This window comes from Ornithodoros turicata, chromosome 2, assembly GCF_037126465.1.
Source record: "Ornithodoros turicata isolate Travis chromosome 2, ASM3712646v1, whole genome shotgun sequence".
Taxonomy (NCBI): domain Eukaryota; kingdom Metazoa; phylum Arthropoda; class Arachnida; order Ixodida; family Argasidae; genus Ornithodoros; species Ornithodoros turicata.
Window position 1 is genome coordinate 53,812,701 of NC_088202.1, and position 20,883 is coordinate 53,833,583.

At 45.8% G+C, this 20,883-nt stretch overlaps 1 protein-coding gene across 4 annotated transcripts in view; it reads left to right on the forward strand.

Moving 5' to 3' along the window:
* Positions 1 to 692: 692 nt before the first annotated feature.
* Positions 693 to 20,883, forward strand: part of LOC135385410 (serine/threonine-protein kinase SIK3-like) — an 83,379-nt gene continuing 63,188 nt past the window's right edge. For 2 of the 4 annotated variants that reach the window (XM_064614706.1, XM_064614710.1), the window contains exon 1: positions 695 to 1,284. In XM_064614706.1, coding sequence (XP_064470776.1) covers positions 1,129 to 1,284 — 156 coding nt within the window. In that variant the 5' untranslated portion in view covers positions 695 to 1,128. Of the gene's footprint in view, positions 1,285 to 20,883 lie in introns of all 4 variants that reach the window. The other 2 variants (XM_064614708.1, XM_064614709.1) reach the window with 2 other exon arrangements.

A 20,883-nucleotide genomic window follows, 5' to 3' on the forward strand; every position in this document is an offset into this window, starting at 1 on the left:
ACGGCAAACACATTTTTTTTCGTACGTTTCTCTAGCACAAATTGTTCACTGTGTAGTAGCAGAAGACTGTCTGTCAAGTAGATATAGCGCCACGCGCGAAAATGTGACTGACCTTTTAGAGCACCCACACTGTACAAGAATACTTTACGTTAACTACACAGGCGCACCTATTCGCGTCGGCCTGCCAGTCCTTCAACTCAATTTGCCCTCACATTTTCCTGCCCTTGCCCGTTTCGCAGGTTACCACGCAGCTTTCAGGCGACTGCAACGCGGTTCAGGGTCCGGAGTGCAAAGTCCAAACCGCTTGCTCATTTTTGCAGTTTGGTTTTCCAATTCTCTAGTCCCCCCAAGACATCAACATGGTCCATGTGCACTGGTAGCACTACTACAAAGAAATTGTTCGCTCCAGAAAACACGGCAACTTTTGCATACTTTTATCTCAGCAGGATGCCCATACACATACGCGCCGCTTCCAAAATTCTGGGTCCCTTGCCTGCATTGACGCGCTCTTCGGCGTGGACATCGCAAGCAGCACGCTCCCGTTGCCCTGACAACGTGACGCCGTTTGACGTCATTCGCCCGTCTTTCAAGGTCCCACCTCCTCTCTGAGGACCGATCTCCACTACACTACATCACGCCCCCCAGCCGCGACCCAGAGTTAGTCCGGCCGTCGCAGCAAAATGTTCGTGCTCGTACTAACTCCCCGTCTAACTGCCATGTGTCGTAACTGCATGGTCTTCGCGTTTCCATGCTATGCGTATCTGCGCCAAGGGGCTCTGCCAAGTACGCTTCTCAGCTGTCTGACTATCGCTGCAGTTCACGTGTGTTCAGTTTCTCTGCCTACAACGTCAGAGTGACGTCAAGGCACTCACTCTCCTACCGTTTTTATCTCTCCCTCTCCTTTTTACGGCTAGCCTTGCGCGCATATGTGGATGCTCCTGCGAGAACTCTGCTGGGTTGCTTCAGTGTTTCAAGTTGTGTAGTTTGCCTGGAATGAGTTCTACGCCGCAATTTCGGATACACGATGCACTCTGCAACAAGTTCATCGTTGTGTGGCATACACGAGGATCCTTCCTAACGCACGAGCTTCGCTCGAGCGCCTGCCGTCTAGAGTAGTGACGGCGGCGCATGCGCTCAGCGCGCCACAAGATGGCGGCTGACAGGGTGAAGGCATCTGGATGTTCAGGGTTGGTTCGTGTGGGATTTTACGAACTTGGGAAGACAATTGGCAAAGGAAACTTCGCAGTAGTTCGGTTAGCAACGCACATCATCACGAAAACAAAGGTGAGAGCTCTTGGTGCACGCACAACGATTTGCATTGATGTTTTCTCGCGTGGGTTAGTTAAACATCAACCTCTTTCCGCACCTGGGATGAAACACCTGATTCGACGGTCCTTGACCTCGCCCGGTACGGTCGCCAAAATAGAATGAGGGGATGATGACCGTCCCACAGAGGGTCGGTTCTGTGTCGGCGTGGTAGTCGAAAGTGTACAACAACCTCAAAGATGCTGCAGTTTCAGTGTACGAATACACACAATCTCGTCGACCACAACAGAACTCCCACATTATTGTTACAAAAACATTTCTCAATGTGACGAACAATTTTGCTCATTAAGCATTTCGTGCATAGAGTATTTACTATGTGGGCATATGTAATTACTATTTTTGAAAGGCTCTTCTTAGGTAAGCTGTGTTTGACTGGTTTCACGGTCCATTGCACCGGTTTGTGAGTCTTCATCTGACATTATTGTCCCTTGGGTGATGCATCCTTTGAGTGGTGCAGTTCGCCTGCTCTTGAGCAATACTTACACTATCTGCAGTGCAACGCTACGAGACACCGGGGTCGTGACGTCGATCCTACCATTCGTTTCGTAAACAGTTGTTCACGGTCGCATTCTTATCGTCGTGTTGCGTTTGGTGTTTGATAACATCCAGAGTTCGCTTTGGAGCGTTATTCAGTGATAATCGAACACTGTCTGTTCACAGGCGGAAGCTCTCGTTGTTGGCACATGGGTGGCTGAGAATATGTGGCGCTCTGCCACAAAACACGAGCGAGAGGTGCATTTCGAGTGTCGAAATCAAACATGTACAGGCAAGAAGATTTTCTTAGGTTTTAAATCCCCGCTTTCTTTTGTGCATCAGTGAATGCATTTCATTAACTGGTCACAAAAATGTGATTGTGCAGTTTTATGTTTTGTCATCATTTGCACCAAATTCTTGTTACACAATTTATATAAATAAATATTACATTTGATCAATTAAAAAATAATGAAAAACATTTAATGATGATGATGACAGTGTGACTAATACAGTGAACAGTATGTCAGGATTGCCACGGAAAAAAATAATTTTATACAAATAAATTTCTATTTAAAAAGTTTCGGTGTCATCAAGAACTTGCATCATAGGCTTACTATGAGTGCATTCTGTTTGTACGGGTAGGTGTTATGTTTGTGTTTAGATGCAATGTTTGTGACAGCTGCAGCTGTCTTTTTTTGTTGAACCGATACTTTTACATGCATAGCCGTCACCCTTCGGACACGCTCTGGTATGGCTCGGGGCATTTCATTTCAGGTTATTAACTGTATAAGAAAACAGGTAAAGTTCATTGTGTTAGTATAGTGTATACGTAGCATAACATGAAAGGAATTCGGAACAATGCAAAAATATTGTGCAGTAAATACCGTCCCGTACAGCATCCTCTTTGTCAATAAACACTAAGCAGAACAGGTTGCACCAACGTTAGTGGCGTCCTCAGTAATTTTGGCAGTGTTCTATACACGAACAGCGTTAATGACTGTAGTGTGTGCCTCAAGCATTGCTGAAGCCACCGAGTACACTGCTAACAAATATTCCCAACATTCGTGCATGCGGGCCCAAGGTTTCCATGCCACCAACACATGCATTGCCAAGCTTGGATTCCCTTCGTCAGACGCTTCTGCAAGTCAAGCATGAATTTATTTCACCACAGGCATACAATATAAACCTGTTTCACTACATGTCAGCTTGTATACAAGTTGATTTATGCCCACAATTATATTAGAGTGCAGGATATTCATACCATCCCTTACACACAGTATTCCAGTATGGGGATGAAAAAAATGCCCAGGTTCAGAGCCAGGATACTTTGAAGAGCCTCTAGTCATAATATCACAGCCTCCAGTGTTTTCCCTCTACTAAGTGTATTTTTCTTTGATTAGTGCTACAATCCTTACTGTGAACTCAACACCAGATATTGGGTGCAAAGTAAATAATTTAAATGACTGCTTGAATGCAGCCTTTTTTTTTTCTGAAATATGCATTCCGCGTAAGCTGCAATTAGATTCAGGAATTGTGTTATATTATACCTTACCTCATTATAATACCTTATGCAGTTCGGATTGCGTTTTTAAAATATTACGTACGTATCCAGCACCTTCTGTCAGAGCCAGCAACTCTCCGTCGCCAACACTGAAATTCTGCAAACAAATCCTCATTCCGTTGCATTCTATAATGTTCCCCGTATAATGCTCGTGCTTAGTCATTATGAGCTCCTTACCTGCTTACACATCTTCTGCATCCTCCTACGTACATCTCTCCTTACAAGAGGAAAACAAAACGTGCATGCAACCAATGTACTATTCTGCAGATTGCTTTAAATGCGAAGAATGGAGATCACTTTAAATATTGTTTTTTTTTTTCTTCCTTACTCTACTTCACAGCGGAATAAAATTCCACATGACGATGCCAGTTCAACATCCTTTTATGATGATATAATGCCGGGTAATTAGTAGTACTTCTAATTAGTAATATGTTCTTTATTGTTTCGCAGTGCTTCCGAAGATGATTTCGTGCTTTGTGCATTATTGTAATTAATCTTTTTTTGTGCACATTGAACCATATTTGCGTAAGGGACAGTTTATGCCGGTGTGGTAGTTATAAGAGGCAGCACGAGAGCATATGAGCACGTAGAGGACCATTGTATCGTAATATGTGGTCAAATATGAAAGTGGCCTCGAATGCTCATTCCATACAGGCCTCATGACGAATTGCTACCTTCATTTCAAGACCGAGGAAGTTCAAACAGGCTCCCAACAGATGGCACACGTCCACTGTTCTGGGAAGGTCCTTGTTCATTTGTCATTTCTTTGCTTTTGTTGGCACGGTATTTCCTCCTGCTGTGCAGAGGAAGGATAGCACTGTCTTTCCAAAGCCTTCTTTCCGTGCATGTTGATTGAATGCTGTGGCATACTGCCCCTTACCTGGTTACCAGTAGGTCAAGGCTGGGTGCATATGCACGCATAGCAGCCAATTTGGGTGTGTACCTTTGTGTACAGCTGTTGGTAATTTTTGAACAATGCTCAGTTGCTGTACACCCCGTCCTTCACTTTGTCCCAGAATACTTTATAGCTGGTAATTTTGAAAAGAGTCTCGACATTGAAATTTATCTCGGATGCTCCCTCCTGTTCTCGGGGTGGGTGGGGGATGTGCTTGGGGGGGGTGACAGAAAAAAAAAACATTCTGGGTTTCGTCTTTGTTTTTTATTACTCATAGTGGCAGCCTTGAGGGCATTTCCGAAACTCCCACGTTATGATTTCTGTGTGGACTTGACGATCACCAGATATAGCATGAGCAATTCAGTGACCAAACACCTACCATAATATGTATATATTTCCAAGTTGTCCTGACCAGCGTGATATTCATTCTCGTGCCAGCAGGAACAGAAACCTTAAAGCTTACAGGATTAATGAAATGATGGTGAGGCCAATGTCTGTCACTAGCGAAATATGTATTCCGTTTTATCCACCAAGACTACTGTAATGACTAGTCTGGAAAAGTGCATAGTTATTTCACTAGAATCGTCGAGCAATATCTTAGTTTATCGGCATATGAAAAGATAGAGACAGGAGGATTTAGTCTGGTCCTTCATGTGTTGCTAAAGAATAAAATGCAGAGTTAAACAGTCGAGCAATTATGCAAAAAATAATAGTAAGCACACAAGTTATAACTAGAGAATTCTTCCGAATCCAAAGAAGGTTCTGCGAATCTACGAATCTCACGAATCTCGGATCCTTTCCTTAAAAAAGAGTTTAAAAAGCCTGGGGAAAACACTTCTACTGAAGGGTATTTTGAAGCAGAATGTGATATATTGGTTTAATAAAAGCACAGATTACATAATAGTTCACTTTCAGGAGGAAACATACCCGTATATTTCTTCTTAAATGTAATTTGCTTAACACGTTGTTTATCGACTATAGGAAATACATGAACTCTCGAGTCTGAATTCTTTCCGTAAAGCTAAGAAATCAAAAGCAAAATCATGTTACTTTTATACTTGTAATGTAAGAGTTCCTCCTCCTTCCTCCCTGAGAGTTCCTCTCACTGATTGGTTAGACTGATTGGTAGATTCACTGATTGGTTATTGGTATTCAGTCCAGAGCAGTGTAAACAAGAAAACACCCGCCGGCCAATCATGCTTTCGGTGGACTCCGGATGCGTTAATTTTAAAGACAAACAAACAAATGTGGTTGGTGGATTCGAAATATTCGATTCGCCATTTGGGCACTGGGATTCGGATTCCCGAATCTCGAATCCCTGCCCTAGGATTCGAAGATTCGGTTGGCCCACCCCTAGTTATAGCTCAATACTATTCAAATTACCTAGCATAATTTATAAGCTGCACAAGATGAGTACCAGAGCCGATTTGGAGGGGGGGCGCCGAGCGACAGGCCCTGGCAGATTGGTTAGACAGTATAAAGCGGGAATGAGGAGGATTTGAATTTACGATCTCGGCAGTGCGAATGAGCGTTTTCTTTTCTTAGTTTACAGAGCTTCTGACGGCAGTGAGAGGGGGGGCGGGGGGTCACTTCACGTTTACCCTACACCGGACGCAAACTGGCCTCGCGACGGCTCTGAGTATAGTGTTTTACGGAATGCAAGTTTTCAAGCTACCACTGTAGAGACATCCTAAAATGATTGTCCTATTTTCACAAAATTTGTGAGGTGATGTAACTTGGTACACGTAACCGGCAATCGGCCAGGGAGGTGTGGGTTGGAGTCCCACCGCACGCATTCGCTACCTTTCCACTGTCGTCTACCACATGTGGCTGGTTACTGTATGACGTCCCTCGTTTCCGATGCCGAAAGGGGACGGAGCACAAAATTCACCAAGAAAAGAGGATACACTCAACGTGGGCACCCGCAGAGGCGAGAAGGAATGACAATCACACACTTCGTTAACAACAACAAAACGTGATTTAATGAAAGCTCAACTGCAACGGTGTTATTCACTTTGCATGAAAGATTACAGGAATTGCGACAATGATACACATGAGATAAAGCGGACCCAACTTAACTATACCGCATGATATACTTCAAATGAACAATTATACAAAAACGCGCGGGAAATGAATACGTGAATCATGTACAAACGAGACAGACACAACAAGCAGCAAGAGTGACTGACCCTGATTTTGCGCACCCCGACGACACCACATCTTCGCCAGGTCATGGACGATGGCGTGGCAGACGAGCTCTGAAGACGACTTCGGCAGCGACCTACGCGGCCGGCTTTCCATGCTGTGGCTTTCGGTTGCTGCTTCCGTCGATCTTCATCCGCTCTCCATTCTTGGTCCACGGCCGGGTCAAACAGAGCACAGACGGCGACTTGGCGGCAGGCCTACCGTCCCACTTGGAGGCTCGGTCCCAGGAGCTCGGCTATCGCCCTCGTCGATCCGTCTCTTCGCTCGCCACATCGTTTTCGGGTGCACCTCTTTCCGGTCAGTCACCGCCAGCTGGGCCTCCTGGTCGTAACTTCGGTTGCCCGGACGTCAGCGCAGGTGGAAGGAGACTTCGGGGACGAACCCTCAGGTCGAAGGTGGGTTCCAGGCATCAAGGCGCCGCCGTCGTCCATCTCCCTCCGGGCATCCGTCCGGGCTCCCGCTCTGGATCACATCTCTATGACTCTTTGCTGGTTCCGACCCGCGACGCAAACTACCACTGACTGTTTAGGCGACTGTCCCACTCTCCCCCTCTCTCGAAGTCACCCATGGTTTATATAACCTTCCCGCGCCATGACACAGCCCGGGTCATTCACGTATACCAAACCAAAAAACACATGTGCGTCCGACATTGCATTCGAAGAACGCTGCTACATAAAGCCGCCTCTAGGGGAAAACAACACTGTCTAATGGGGAGCAGATGTCACCCTTCCCACGGAGAGACACTGCATACATGTCAACTAAAGTTTTATGGCTTTCATCTGTGGGGGAACACGAGCTTTTGCGACCGTTTGAAAGCAACAGGGCGCGCTGCCCCTTTGATGCTAGAAAATTGGAAAAAAGTTTCGGACACCGATTTTATCAAAAAGCCCAGCCCGTCACAACTGATATACAGGATACATAAGAACATGGTTTTTCGCGTGTTACAGAAACGTATTTGACATTTAGTACGAAGGGTATTTGGCAGCAATAGTTCCCAGACGAGTTTTCTTTTTCGCTTTTCGAAGTACCGGATGGTTTTTAAAACAGCAGTATTGGCGAACGAAAATCGCGTCGCCAATACCGTTTATTCTTTTTTTGCCCCGTACAAAACCGTGAGCTCTGCTTTTATTGTCACTTTCTATTAATACCGCCAATAAGCTTTTGGCCTTTTAGAGCAGTTGAAGGATGGCAACTGATGAAAAGACACCCGTCGTGGAATTCGAACCCGCGCCCTCCTTTCCATCGGCTGCCATTCTTTAATCGAATTATGTAACAGGGCATTGTGAGGCTTAAAAGTATGGTTTGTCCTCCTGCCATTCTTTAATCGAAGTATGTAACAGGGCATTGTGGGGCTTAAGAGTATGGTTTGTCCTCCTGCAATTCATTGCTTCATCTACTCCCACGTTTCTCCAGCGTGTTAAAATGACAATGAAAAGATAAGTGTATCACATCAAGCACGATTCTGCAGAGATCAGGGACTACTGTATTTATGAACAGAGTTCGTAGATATAAAGGTAGCTAGAATAGTATTACAAATTCTTATAATAACTATACAAGTATATGTAGCCAAGTATTACGCGTAATGCCCGTTTTACATTCTCGTACTTTCATGTCGAATACTATTTGGTGCGCTACTATAGGAACTGCAACAACAACAACAACAAATAAGTAATGATGTATAGGGGAATGCACAGGGATGATGGATGGGATGGGAGGGTGGGATTTGGGATGATGTAGGAACTGCAGCACAACATATCCGGTATTCGATTTTACAGTGTGTCCGGTAAAACTAAGTTGCACCTTCCGATACAGTAGCTTTTCTCCAGACCTACTAATGTTACTACGTCGCACATATGAAGGTTACTATGTGATATTTAACCCGATCGGCTGCTGTAACCAGATGTGAAACAACATTGTATGCGAAGCCAGCTCGGCAATCGAATAGAAGCGCAGTTGAAGAGGCACGAATATCTGACTGAGATAGTCATACGCTGCTGTCATAAATTCCTGGGGGTATTTCTGATCGCTTCCATGTCTACCACGGTTCGTCATATATTTCCAATGACAGCGACGACAGCGGTGAAGACGGTTTCACTCTGAGGGACCGGCTTTTCAGTCGAGAATGTTTCGCTGGAAGGATGTCAGTCTATCATCTCCTTTTTGCCTAGAACATCAGCCTGGGGGCTTGTAGAGTATTTTACCTTATACTCAGAAGCGCTAAAACACACGAGGACAAACGGACGACGACACAAGTAGCTGTTGTTCGATTTTTTTTTCTTTCTAATTTTGTGGTGCCCGTTCGCGGATAGGTCTCGATCTTTGCTACGGAATTTACACTGAAAACGAGTCATTTGTAAGAGCATCGTTGCTATTTTAGAGGACACTGAATGCCGAGCAGTCCATTTGCATCCAGCTTGTTGGTCTACTGTTTCAGTGGTGGGTAGTCTGTTGCGGCGCCACCAGTCAAGGGGGAGAGCAAGTGAATGTCACTTCTGGCTCTATAGACAATCAACCATAGAAGCGAACCACGAAAAACGTCTTATTTTGTGGATCTATCTAATTTTTATTGGCTTATTAGAGTAGGGCAACACTACGTTTGTACTGTTTGTCCCTCTTCCTTTATTCCCTGTCTCGGGTTCGGTTCCTGTCTGCGTGCACCCAGCTCGCCCTTTCTCTTTTGCGTACGCGGTGACACCAACCGAAAACGAATATGACTTCATTTGAGATTTTGAAACCGTCTTCTGCTACAAACACTTCAGATAATTCGTCTTGAAACGGTTGTGCCTGTAGAGTATCGCCCCTGGCGATGAATCTCCCCGTTCATCATCTTTAAATAAACGCTCTAAGAGAAAGAGTAATTTTACTCCTTTTCGGGAGTAAATGAATGTCACAGAGTGGAGACTGCATTTCACGCTCTGTTCTAAGAGTCTCAAGTTCGTGTGCATGCATGAAAATACTTCGAATCAATCCGTCAAAGGTGATATATCGAGTGATATAAAATCTTGCGGCATACATAGGGCAAAATTTGCGAAGAAAGAAGAGCTACCTGTTTCTTACTCTGTGTGGGTGGAAAATTGCTAAGTTGGCTGAGTTATACAGCCTTATGCCATCAAATTGACCAAAGCGCCATATTTACGTAGACTGTTGCATTCGGAAGACAATTTTCCAAGTTCAGTGACAAGTTGCAGTGCTGGGCAGTAAATGTCGGGGTTAGGGGACTAAAATGGGGAGTAATTGCAATCTAGGGGACTGTAAGCTGCAATTACTCCCCATTTTACTCATTTTTTTCTTGGAGTGAAGTTTCTGTTGCCCTACTTTTTTGTTTCTCAGTCAAAAGAGTAGATTCGCTTTGTTTTGTCTAACTAGTCAGTGTTTTTGGCCCCAAAGGCATCTTTTTCGCGTAATATAAGCAATGCGATTACGTATCATGTGGTCCCTCATGTACACTTGTGATGTGATGTGATAGAAAAAGAAAAGAAAAAGGATTTCATGAACACTTGCTTTGAGTTTTATTGATAGGGATAATCACTCAGTAAGACAGGGTGGCCCTGTAGCAGAGCTCGAATTGGCCTCAGGGATCGGGACCGGAGCTGAACCCGCACGGAAATTATTTTTTTTCTACAGCTGAACTGAACCGAAATGAATGGGAAGTTTCCTGGGGCCGGCTTGAAACGGCAGGTTAGAGGTGGCACTTCGTCGCGGTTTTGGCTTTTTGAGCCACCGTTCACTTCTGTCCTGTGACTTACATGCCCGAAGTTATCTAAGACTACAACGCACTGATCGCTTTGCCGGTGTACTACACTTTTCAGTCAAATTGCTCCTTGCAGAGTATTATGAAATAACGCTTCATACACTCCGACACTTGTTTGTTTGTTTACCTTACAAACAAACAAACTTCAGTGAGAGAAAGTTCGATTTTGTGTAATGCAATATCGTGAATTAAAATTTTCACCTTCAGTGATCCGGTTCGAACCTTTAATTACTGTGCTCTAAACCCGAACTGAACCGATATGCATGAACCCGAACCGAATCCCCCAAAATAACGGTTCCGATCCCTGGCGCTTGTGCAGTGCTTTGTATACTAGAATGTACAAAGCATGCACTAGGTCAATATAAACGAGCGTATAACAGAGGAAGCTTTGAACAAATATGAACCAACATTTATGAAAGTATGAGTACAGATTCGACAAAATAGTGATACCAAATACATAAAGCATGCAGTGTAGTTTCTCAGACCCAGACGTCATCCGTTTAGTTCAGTATCCACGTGGTATGCATTCGCGTCTCCTGCCTATTCCTCTCGCCGTGCAACATGGCCCATTGCCCGGTGATGATTCAACTGAAGTAGCGCGTTGCTTGCCTCGTAAATCTACGAATTATCATTCTGCACCTATGGAAGTATAGTTTTACGCAGCCTACTTTTTCGCTCAAACAGCGCGGTAACATGTAAACGACAAAACATTGAAGAAAAAACGAAAAAACTCTATGCTCGTATAAAGTCTCCCAGCTGGTACAACGCATGCTGCAGGCGTAACATTTTGTCATTCAGAGAACCAAGCTAAGTTTACGTAAGGAGACGTTGCATAAGCCGACGCGGTATAAAGGAACGCGTGATAAGTGTTTCGACATATACAGAGAAAGGTACGTATGTTGTCATTACTTGAGGCTATCACCTCATGGAGCCTTCGTTCTTGTCGAAACAATTGACTTTGGATCAAACGCGATGCTGCGGCTGATCTATAGTAAGTTCGGTTCGACTTCGCGGTTCGGAAAAGGTTCGCGACATCTCTAATGTATATATACAACCATTAGGAACTGTCACGCAAGATATTTCCTCTGGGCACCGACCTCTTTCAGCTCCCTCTGGCGTGTTGTGACGTCAGATCATCGAGCACCTTTATTGGCCGCCGAGAACCGTCTGCTGCGGCGAGGGAGCAAGACAAACAATCGACTGCTCTGTGTCAGACGCCGGACGGGCGGAGCCAAATGGAACCGCAAAAAGAAAGAACAAAAAGGCACGAGCCTTACTGTTGGACAGGAAACGTGCCGTCGCAGACTGGCATCAGGTACCGGTGTTCGAATCCCGGTGCCGGCTGTGCTTAATGGGGTTGTTCCTGGGTTTTCCTCAGACGCTGTCGGGCATATGTCGGCACAGTTCCCTTAGAAGTCGGCCCAGGACGCACATTCACCTAGAGCATTAATCGTGACGTTGCCCACTTCTGTGAAGCCGACGAACGGCGAGCTCACTCTGGGCGAGCTCTTTCACAAGCGCCACCACCACCACCGAGGGAAGAAACTTTTCTGACCCGCGAGATCGCAAGCTGTCTTGCGTAACGGGATTGATTGCGTGCTGCTCTGGTACTTTTTGACGTAAAACTACGTCTTTCTTTGCGGTACGTACGCGGTGTAATGACAGGCGAGGCCGCCTTACGAAACTGGAAGTAATTTAAAACGCCCAGAATACCAAAACTATTCTAGATGTCCCACTGATTGACGTGGCGGGGTATAAATAACAGATAAAAGTTTCGTATGATAAAACGCACGCGGCCCGTCATCGACAATGGTGTGGGGCTATGGGGTATGTCGGGCATCTGAAGGAACGAATCATTCGCCCAACAGCCGTCGCTCGTAGCACACCTACCGTGTTTCGCAGTACAACAAACGAGGTGTCAAACGATTCGACGTGACGACCTCCTAACCGTATACGTGTACATAAAAAAAAAACTCACTTTTGAAAATTATACAGGAAATAGTGCAGCCGAAGTGTGAATGCTGTGACGATGTCGGCATACAGTGAGACGAAAATACGGTATACAGTCAACCCTCGATTTATGAACCTTCGATTTATGAATTCCTTCGTTTTATGAACACGAGCACCGGGAACCAAACTTGTTCCATTCATTTTTCCCTCGTTTTATGAACCTCGATATTCGAATAATGAACGGAATTTCTGGGAACCAACTAGGAGTTGCCCAGCGTTTTTGCCCTTTTTGCCCAGCGTTTTGCCCAACGTTTTTATAAACGGATCGTTCCGAGGTAAACAGAAACCTTCAAAGGGATAATTCCGTGGTCTTATGAATGACGCCTGAACGGACAAAACGTTTTCCAGGTATTGCACCCTCGGTTCTTAACCCCTCGAAATCCGAACAACAAACGGGTTTTCCGGGGTCGCACAAGATGCGACCAAGTGTTCCTGACCTCAGTTGATGAATAAGGTGGTCGCTGTCACCCGGAGATTAATAAACGGAGGTTAAAAATCCCGGAGGAAATCCGAGACCAGTCCAGTGCGAATGTGGTGACATCTCTTATTTCCAAGATTGACACAGCGGAAGGCATGCTCCAAACCAAAATTAAACAATTTAGTATCGCATAATAAACAGAGTGTGAATGCGCTAACGTCTGTTTTTTGTGAGATTGATACAGCAGAAGGCATGGTCAAAAGCAAAATTACACAATATATGGCATTATAAACACAATCCCAACTCGGAAATACTGTTGCATTTGCTCGATAGTACTCAGTTAACTGAATTTTCGATTTATGAATCCCTCGATTTATGAACGATTTTTCGGGGAACCGAGGGTGTTTATAAATCGAGGGTTGACTGTAAATCAAAGAAAACGCGTCCTGCATGAAAGAGCAGACTCTGGAGAATGTAAAAAAAAGGTGCAGACTACTGCTGCACAACAGAGCACAGCCACCGCTCTCATTTTTTCTTTTCATTTTTCTTCTTCATTTTTTGTGCAAATATGTGTCCCAAGGCTTGTAATCCTAATTTCTGCTCCTCCCGACATCTTTTTTTTTTCTTGATCCCTTCCATGCTGCTTTAAATACGGTATGCTTAGATTTCGGCGCGCGCTAAAGATCCCTCGAGCGAGCTAAATTAATCCACAAACCAAGCACTGCGGCGTCGCTCATTACCGTAGTTGTCTCGCGAGGTAAAATCGTTAACTATCGATGATTATCGACAAATATTTTCTCACCTCTGTCTTCTCTATTATCGCGGTGTTTGGAAAATAAATAAATAAATGGAATGAAAAAGCTGTATGTACGAGGGGGGGGGGATATGTTTATTAAGAAAAAGAAAGGAAACGTCAGCCAGACGAGGGGCGTTCAAGTCAAACCGGGACTTTCTGTCTCCTGAGTGTACAAATTACTCGCGCTACTTCTTTTTCATCGTTTTCACACGCGACAGGCCTTCACGTTCACCACGTAGTGGTCCAAAGTTTGTGCAAAACAGAAGGCACGTGCTAGACAAGATGGCCGACAACGAGGTGAGCGCGCACATCGAACAGCGAAATGTCTTGAAGTTTCTCGTGAATGAAGGCATAAAGTCATCTGAAATTCACAGAAGACCTCAGGCTCAGTATGGCCACGATACACGTGGCCGCAGCAAAGCGTTTGGGTGGTGGAAAAGGTTCCGAGACGGCCGTACATCAGTGCAGGACGATCCCGGCTGGGGCGGCTCAGATCCTAGTGTTAGAGTTCCTGAGAACATCCAACTTGTGGCGTGCCCTGATCCTCAAGGACCAACGGATAACATGTCTCGAACTGGCTCGAAAGACGGACCTTTCTGTGGGAACGTTGAACACTATCATTCATGAACACCTCCAGTTGCGGAAAGCGGGGACTCATCACCAAAGGAGTCCTCCTCCTACAGGATAATGCGCGCCCGCATACCGCGCATCTCACGACACGCACCTTACAGGAACTTGGCTGGGAGTTGCTGCCACATCCCCCTTACAGTCCAGACCTCGCCCCCAGCGATTTCCATCTCTTCAGGCCACTGAAGGCGTTCCTTGGGGGCGCACTTCACCTGCGACGACGAGGTCAAGAATGCGGTCCGATCATGACTGCCGCGCGTCGGTAAGGATTTCTACGCTGCTGGCATCCAAGCCCTCGTGAAACTCTGGGACAAGTGCATTAGTGCAGCTGGAAATTACGTTGAAAAATAAAAACTAATTTCTCGCCTGTAAGTTCATTTTACTTTTGCGAAAAATAAAAAGTCCCGGTTTGACTTGAACGCTCCTCGTATATGTATGAGATGGTGAAGCCTCACCGAGGCAGAGGTGTCAGTTTTTTTATTGTTTATTTTTTTAATTCCGTGTTAGCGCCGCGAAGCAACTGTGGCTATGAGCGGCGTACAGACGTGGACAGAGGACAGCAGGAAGGAGTGAGAGACAGCGGGGGTTAGTGTGCGTCCTGGGCCGACTTCAAGGGGAACTGTGCCGACATTCGTCTGGAAAGTCTTCGGAAAACCGAAGGAAAACCTCAGACAGCACATGGAGCACAGCAGGATTCGAACCCGTGTCACCCCCCCAGTCTCGGCGTGGAAAGAGATCATCTTAACCATGAAAGACGGAAGTCACTGAAAAGGTTAGCCAGGCTGTAGGACTCGAACCCACATCTTCTGGATTACCGGTCCAGGGTTCTACCAATTGCCAACTATGCCACGGGAGCTGGTAGAGGTATCAGTGGACATGTGAAGGGGTATTGCGTAAATGTGAATGGAGGTAAATGATTTGAAATTGAAGTAGTTGAAGGTAATTAAGAGCAAGAGGTAGGAGTACTTAAAAGTAATTAGAGTTAATTCAAGGTAATTAAAACAAGAAAAGTTCAGTTTAAACGTAATGAACGTAAGATATATGTAATTCAGAGACATACTAAAGGTAATTAACGTAAATTAAAGGGAAATTGAGAGTAATTAATGCGAGTAAACGTAATTAAAGGGAATTCAATGATATTCAAGATTATACCAGGTGTCCTGCGGCTACCTTCGGTAATTCAAGGGTAATGAAATTGATTTAGGCTAATTAAAGGTTAATTAAATGGATTTACATATAGTAGTTGAAAGTGGAGAACCGGAAGTCGAGTTGGACCGGAAGTGGATACACGGAAGTCAAGTATGGACCGGAAAAGGCGCTTAATGCCAACGCATTTCTCTCGCATTTACCGCTAAATCGGCCACTGACTTTTTTCTTTTTCTCGCGCCTAAACAACGTCGCACAGTGTGGCCCGTTCGCATTCCGTCGCGTACTAAAATCCCGTCTTTGTCCCGATTTAGCGCTTACCTGATTTTTCTCGCACGTTCTAAAGTATGATCCAATAATCCATGATTACAGGAACTAATGTAGTGATTCGTTGAAATGCCGCAAACACTGTACTATGCGATAGGTGGCATACATGCCGAACCCCTAGCTTGATCTGTCAAAAAACGCCACTCCACTTGCAAGCAATTGACTGTAAGACATCCGCAGATAAGGATATGCTCGATAGGAACGATGCCTTCTGCCCCCCCCCCTTTTTTTTTTACTAAATAATTAACGCCGTGAAGCGTAAATTATAATTGCTTTACGGCGTTCTTCGGTACTGCCTGCAGGTAATGTTGCTTCGCAGCAGCGGCAGAACGGGTGACAATCTCTCGCAGCTGCGCTCATCGGGACTGTGCTTTAAATTGTCCATAGGTGTCACGAGTGGAGGCGGTTCACAGTTTACGCTTACCTTGCACGTAAACGTCGGGCATCACGAAAACGACAATTCGATTGTCGTTTAAACGTTCTGCGGGTGTCAAGGCGTCGGGATTATGCAGTCGTTGACGTACCTGTGACGTTTCGGCCGCTGAACAGCACAGTCTCCTACCGTTTATGAGGATGGCTGCCTGCTTTTTCGTCTATATACGACCTGTCTGAGACAGTCTTCGCGTCCGTGCGGACGCGAAGACTATCTAATAATTGATATTTCCTATTGATATTTCCGCGATAATTGACCATCTCCTTGCCTTTCTACACTAATATTTCTTATTATGGAGATACGCAGTTTCCAGTTTTATTCATGATGCAGTTCATAACCCTGCAATGCTGCCGTGTCCCTGATAGACGGCTTAATCGAAGCTGTTAAAAGGATTAGCAAGAAAGGGGCGTCAAGGACGTGCAGTGCACATGCTCTTCACAGCTGCGCAATCAGCCTTCGAATCTGGTATACATGCTGCTTTGTAATGTTCCTCACGTGCTCACGCGCTTTACATTGCTTGGATAGGCGTTGTTGAAACTTGGTTTTGTGCAAAGTTGCATATTTGCGTGATATGTATAATTGATAAAACAAGCACTTTTTCGTTGGATCTCAACAAATGATCGGTTGGAGATGCCCCCCCCCCCCCCATAATAAAAAAGAAAAGAAAAGCAGAATTTTATTAAATTCGCGATTTGTTTTTTCTTTCGGTAAAGTCGAATATATCTATTCCCGATGGGGCCTATTCAAAGGTGGTGATGTATCACTAATTAGCGGAGCCGTTAATTAATTTTCATACTTAAACTCCAAAATTAGTGAAAATAGGTTGACCGCGCAATTGCAAAGTCGTAGAGCACGACGCTTAGGAGCCTATATAATCCATATAGAAACCGAAACCGCAGCGCTTTTCTGTGCCCTAGCAACAAAAAAAAAAAGCGAAAATGCACTATTTCCTAGCGTTGCGTGAGTTCTGCAGCCGCTTTTTCGTACTGCTCTCTCGCTGATATCACCCTTTCCCAACCGACATCAGGCTGTTCCTCAAAGCATGGGGCACCCACGCTTCCTAGCGTCCTGATCGATACCGTTATTTTTGTTTTGTTAAAACCTGATAGAACGTACACACTTACCGATGCAGCAGAATCAGTGATTTTATTTTTGGTATATGCGTGGTTTTTGGAAGTTATGGATTGGCAGTTTTAATGCGTGACATTTATCAGATGAAATCGCGATCTGTGTCTTGGGTGGGGGGGTTGAGCAGACCAAGCTAGGTAATGGCGGGAGCAAAATCAAAGGCGGCATTTTGGTGATAGCGCAGGCTGAGAAACGGCATCACTATTCCCCCTAGCACTTACACCTGGAGACAAAACGGCGTGTTCCATGCTTTGAGGAACAGCCGGATGTCAGTTGAGAAAGGGTGACACCGAGATGGGGAGAGGAGAAAGTGGCCGCAAAACCCGCGCAGCGCACGAATATTTTGCATTTTCGTATATTTTTTACTAGAGCACAAGAAACGCGCTACGGTTTCGATTCTTGCGGGATAGACTCCTTAGGGCTGTGTTCTACGTGACTTTGCAATTACGCAGTCAACCTATTTCACTAATTATGAAGATTAATTATGAAAGTTAATTACGGCTGCGCTAATTACTCACGCACCACCACCTTTGAGTAGGTCCCATCGGAAATAGGTATATGCAACGACTTTCGCGAAAGAAAAATAAATCGCCAATAAACTAGAACTCTGGTCAGTCTGGTCAGTGCGCACCCTGTATATATATACGAAAAGATTAAGTAAATTTACCAAGTTGAGAGTTGAGACTCAAGAAGAAATTCCGGTGTGTCAGATAGGAATCTGCAACTCATCCCGTTTAGCTTTAGCATTGCACATTATATTGCTTGGGCATTGTTGCATATTTCGTTGGAGAAAGCAGCCGCGGTCTGATATTTTCCCTGGGTTTTCCGGCACACTTTTCAGCCGAATGTCAACACAGTTCCCCCGAAGTCGGCCCTGGACGCACACTAACCCCCCTGTCTCCCACTCCTTCCAGCTGTCCTCTTTCCATCTGGCCACGTCTGTACGCCGCTCACAGCCACAGTTACTTCGCGGCGCTAATTCGGAATAATATTTTAAAAAAGTAGGTGTATGCGTGCATGTTTCCCTTCGGAATCGTTGCGGTTCAGTTACGGTGGGGGGGGGGGGGGGGATTTATTGGCAGAAAAAAAAATGAAAGATAAAAGGGAAAAGGTCAGCCATGCAGCACGCCGGCTTGCTATTCTCTAAAAATAATAAAAAATAAATAAATAAAAAAGAAACCCGGCTCACAGGGAGCCCAGTGGGACCGTATCACGCAGAAAGCGGAGCACCGCCTTTGTGACACTCCACTGGCTAGCTCGCTGCACGGGGCCAAGGAGTGTTTCGAGGGAGCTCAGAGCAAGCTCTGAGAGGCGTTGCCAGAGCCACGGGCCGATGATGAAGGTGCCCTGATAGTGGAGGAGGTGATGGGAGATATCGTCTTCTATGGCGCAGCAGGGGCAAATGGGAGATGAGACGCGGCCCATTTTGCACAGGTGTGAACGGGTGAGGGCAACGTTCAGCCGAAGACGATGTAATAATAATAATAATTTATTTGGTCACAAAGATGACCGGGGACAGCGACAAAAAGTCACAATGTGACAATGTAGAAGGGACACTTCTTCGCGGGTACAGTGGAAGCCGATGACAAACTCCAGTGAAGGGTCGAGTGCAGGAATGCATGAGGTCGGATAGCGTCTACAATGGACTGGCGGGTGCCGTCGCCGCAGAGACGCCGTATTAGCAGGCGACACGGGGAGCGGCGGTAGGGGCACCGGCGTGGCCGCATCATGCGCGCCGCGTCAGCACAGGTGTTTCCGTGTAGCCCTCTATGCCCGGGTAACCACAGAAGGCAGATAGAGTGGCAGACCGAGGAGATGTGGGCGTACTCCTGAAGTACCATGGTACGCAGATCACTCACGACGCTCGGGTTGTATGCTGACAGGAGTGCCAAAGACGCCTTGCTGTCTGTGAGGACGACCCACGCATCAGGCGCAGATCCTGCGATATGCCGCAGAGCGGCGAGCAGACCGAGCAGCTCCGCATTCGTGGAGGACACTGTGTAGGGAAGTCGAAGGGCGAGGTCACGGTTTTCCAGCGAGACGTAGAAGGCCGCCACTGATGATTCATTCGCTACCGACCCATCAGTTTATATGGCGCGGCTCTACGGATACTGAGATGCGCGAGCGCGAGCTGGCGGGCTACTGCCACGGGCACATACTTCTTCCTCTGGAGGCCGGGGATACTGGCACAGACCTCGGGTCTGGCAAGCGTCCACATCGCCGGAGCGTTCAAGGGCAGGGAGAACTGTGCAGTTACGGGATTGCAATGTACCATGCGCTTTACTTTCTTTTTCAGTTTTCTGCAATTGGTGCGTGGAAATTCAAGCCTTTACCAATCGAATACGAGACTTCACTAGACATTACGAATGCGTCAGTACAATTGTACGATGAAACACCCATGCCGTGAAAGCACAACGTGAAACGTTCACAGCACACGGTGAAAAGCACATGTCGCACTTCCCATTGCGGGCTCCGAAAGGCGACACTTCATGCGATGACCTTTTATTTTACCTAAGAGACGCCCCTTTTTACACGTTGGGGGACTTCCGTGATCCTACATGTGCGATCCAGCTATTGTATAGCGGGTGACCGATATTCCACCCGTCCCATATATGATGATGAGGCAGATTGCGAAAGCGCGCCACCTTGAATTATTTCAAGGACGTCGTTCGTTCGTCACGTGTCTGGCTTTCAGAAGGCCGGCCGGCCTGGGATATGGCAAGGGCGGTGACCGATGGCCTCGGAGAAACCCGGAAAATTGGCAACTTCGAACGAGTCATGTCACGAATTAAAATATTTGTTCGGAAAATTCAAAAAAGTTCGAATGCGGAAGCTTACGTTTTATGGCTCAAACAGCCGCCACTATCGGTGTTATGTTTCGATTATGACGCTGAGAATCTTGCTGTGTGCTCTGTTTATTTGAGGCTGTGCTAACCAGTTGGGGACCCCTGGATTATACCCGTAATGAGCGCCGCCTCTCGAACTCTGCTGGCGCGGCGGAAAGGCGACGTTGGACGGACAACGCTTGCATTTTCCTGCGCGCCACATATAATCACAATAGGTATTCGATTTCAAACTCACTATTATTTTTATAACTTTTGACTAGAAAGGTCTATTCTGCGATCCTCAATGGATCTGCGTAGAGATCGAGAGTTCATTGAAATTCGTGAAGTAGAGGGTTCGACTGTCGACTTCGGGTTGACGGAAAATTCGCGACGTCAACACGTTTTGGAAAACAGCTTCTAGCGTACGAACATGGTGTTAAAATGTGCACTACTGGGGCCATTTACAGCTTATACGGACTTGTCTCGCTATGTGCCGTACAAAAACAGATTAAATGGTTCTTAGTCATTAATGGAATTGTCGAAATTAAAAATGAAAAGCCACTTAGAGATTGTTGAAAAGCCATATATTGTAGTATTGACTTAGGGAAAAAAACTTTTCAAATAACATATATCCATCGTCGCACAGATTCCATATACGTCACAAATTTATTCAAATCGAGTAGCGTTCTGTTTCTGTCGGTATTCTAATCCGGACACCTGTCGTGTTCCAATTATTGGGGACATACAAAACGCTTTCACGTTCCCGTAGCCACGGTTGCTTCCCAGTGCGAAGGCGGAATTTGACCGCGTGATAGGCAGTAGCAACTTCTCCGTATTTGCGCCAATGAATATTTCATAATTTATTGCAAGATCTGTTACGCGATTATGGTGGGGACTTCCACTCAACGTCAGCCTCAACACCATACACAAACAAGGAAGGCGAGACAACTTCGACAGCGGA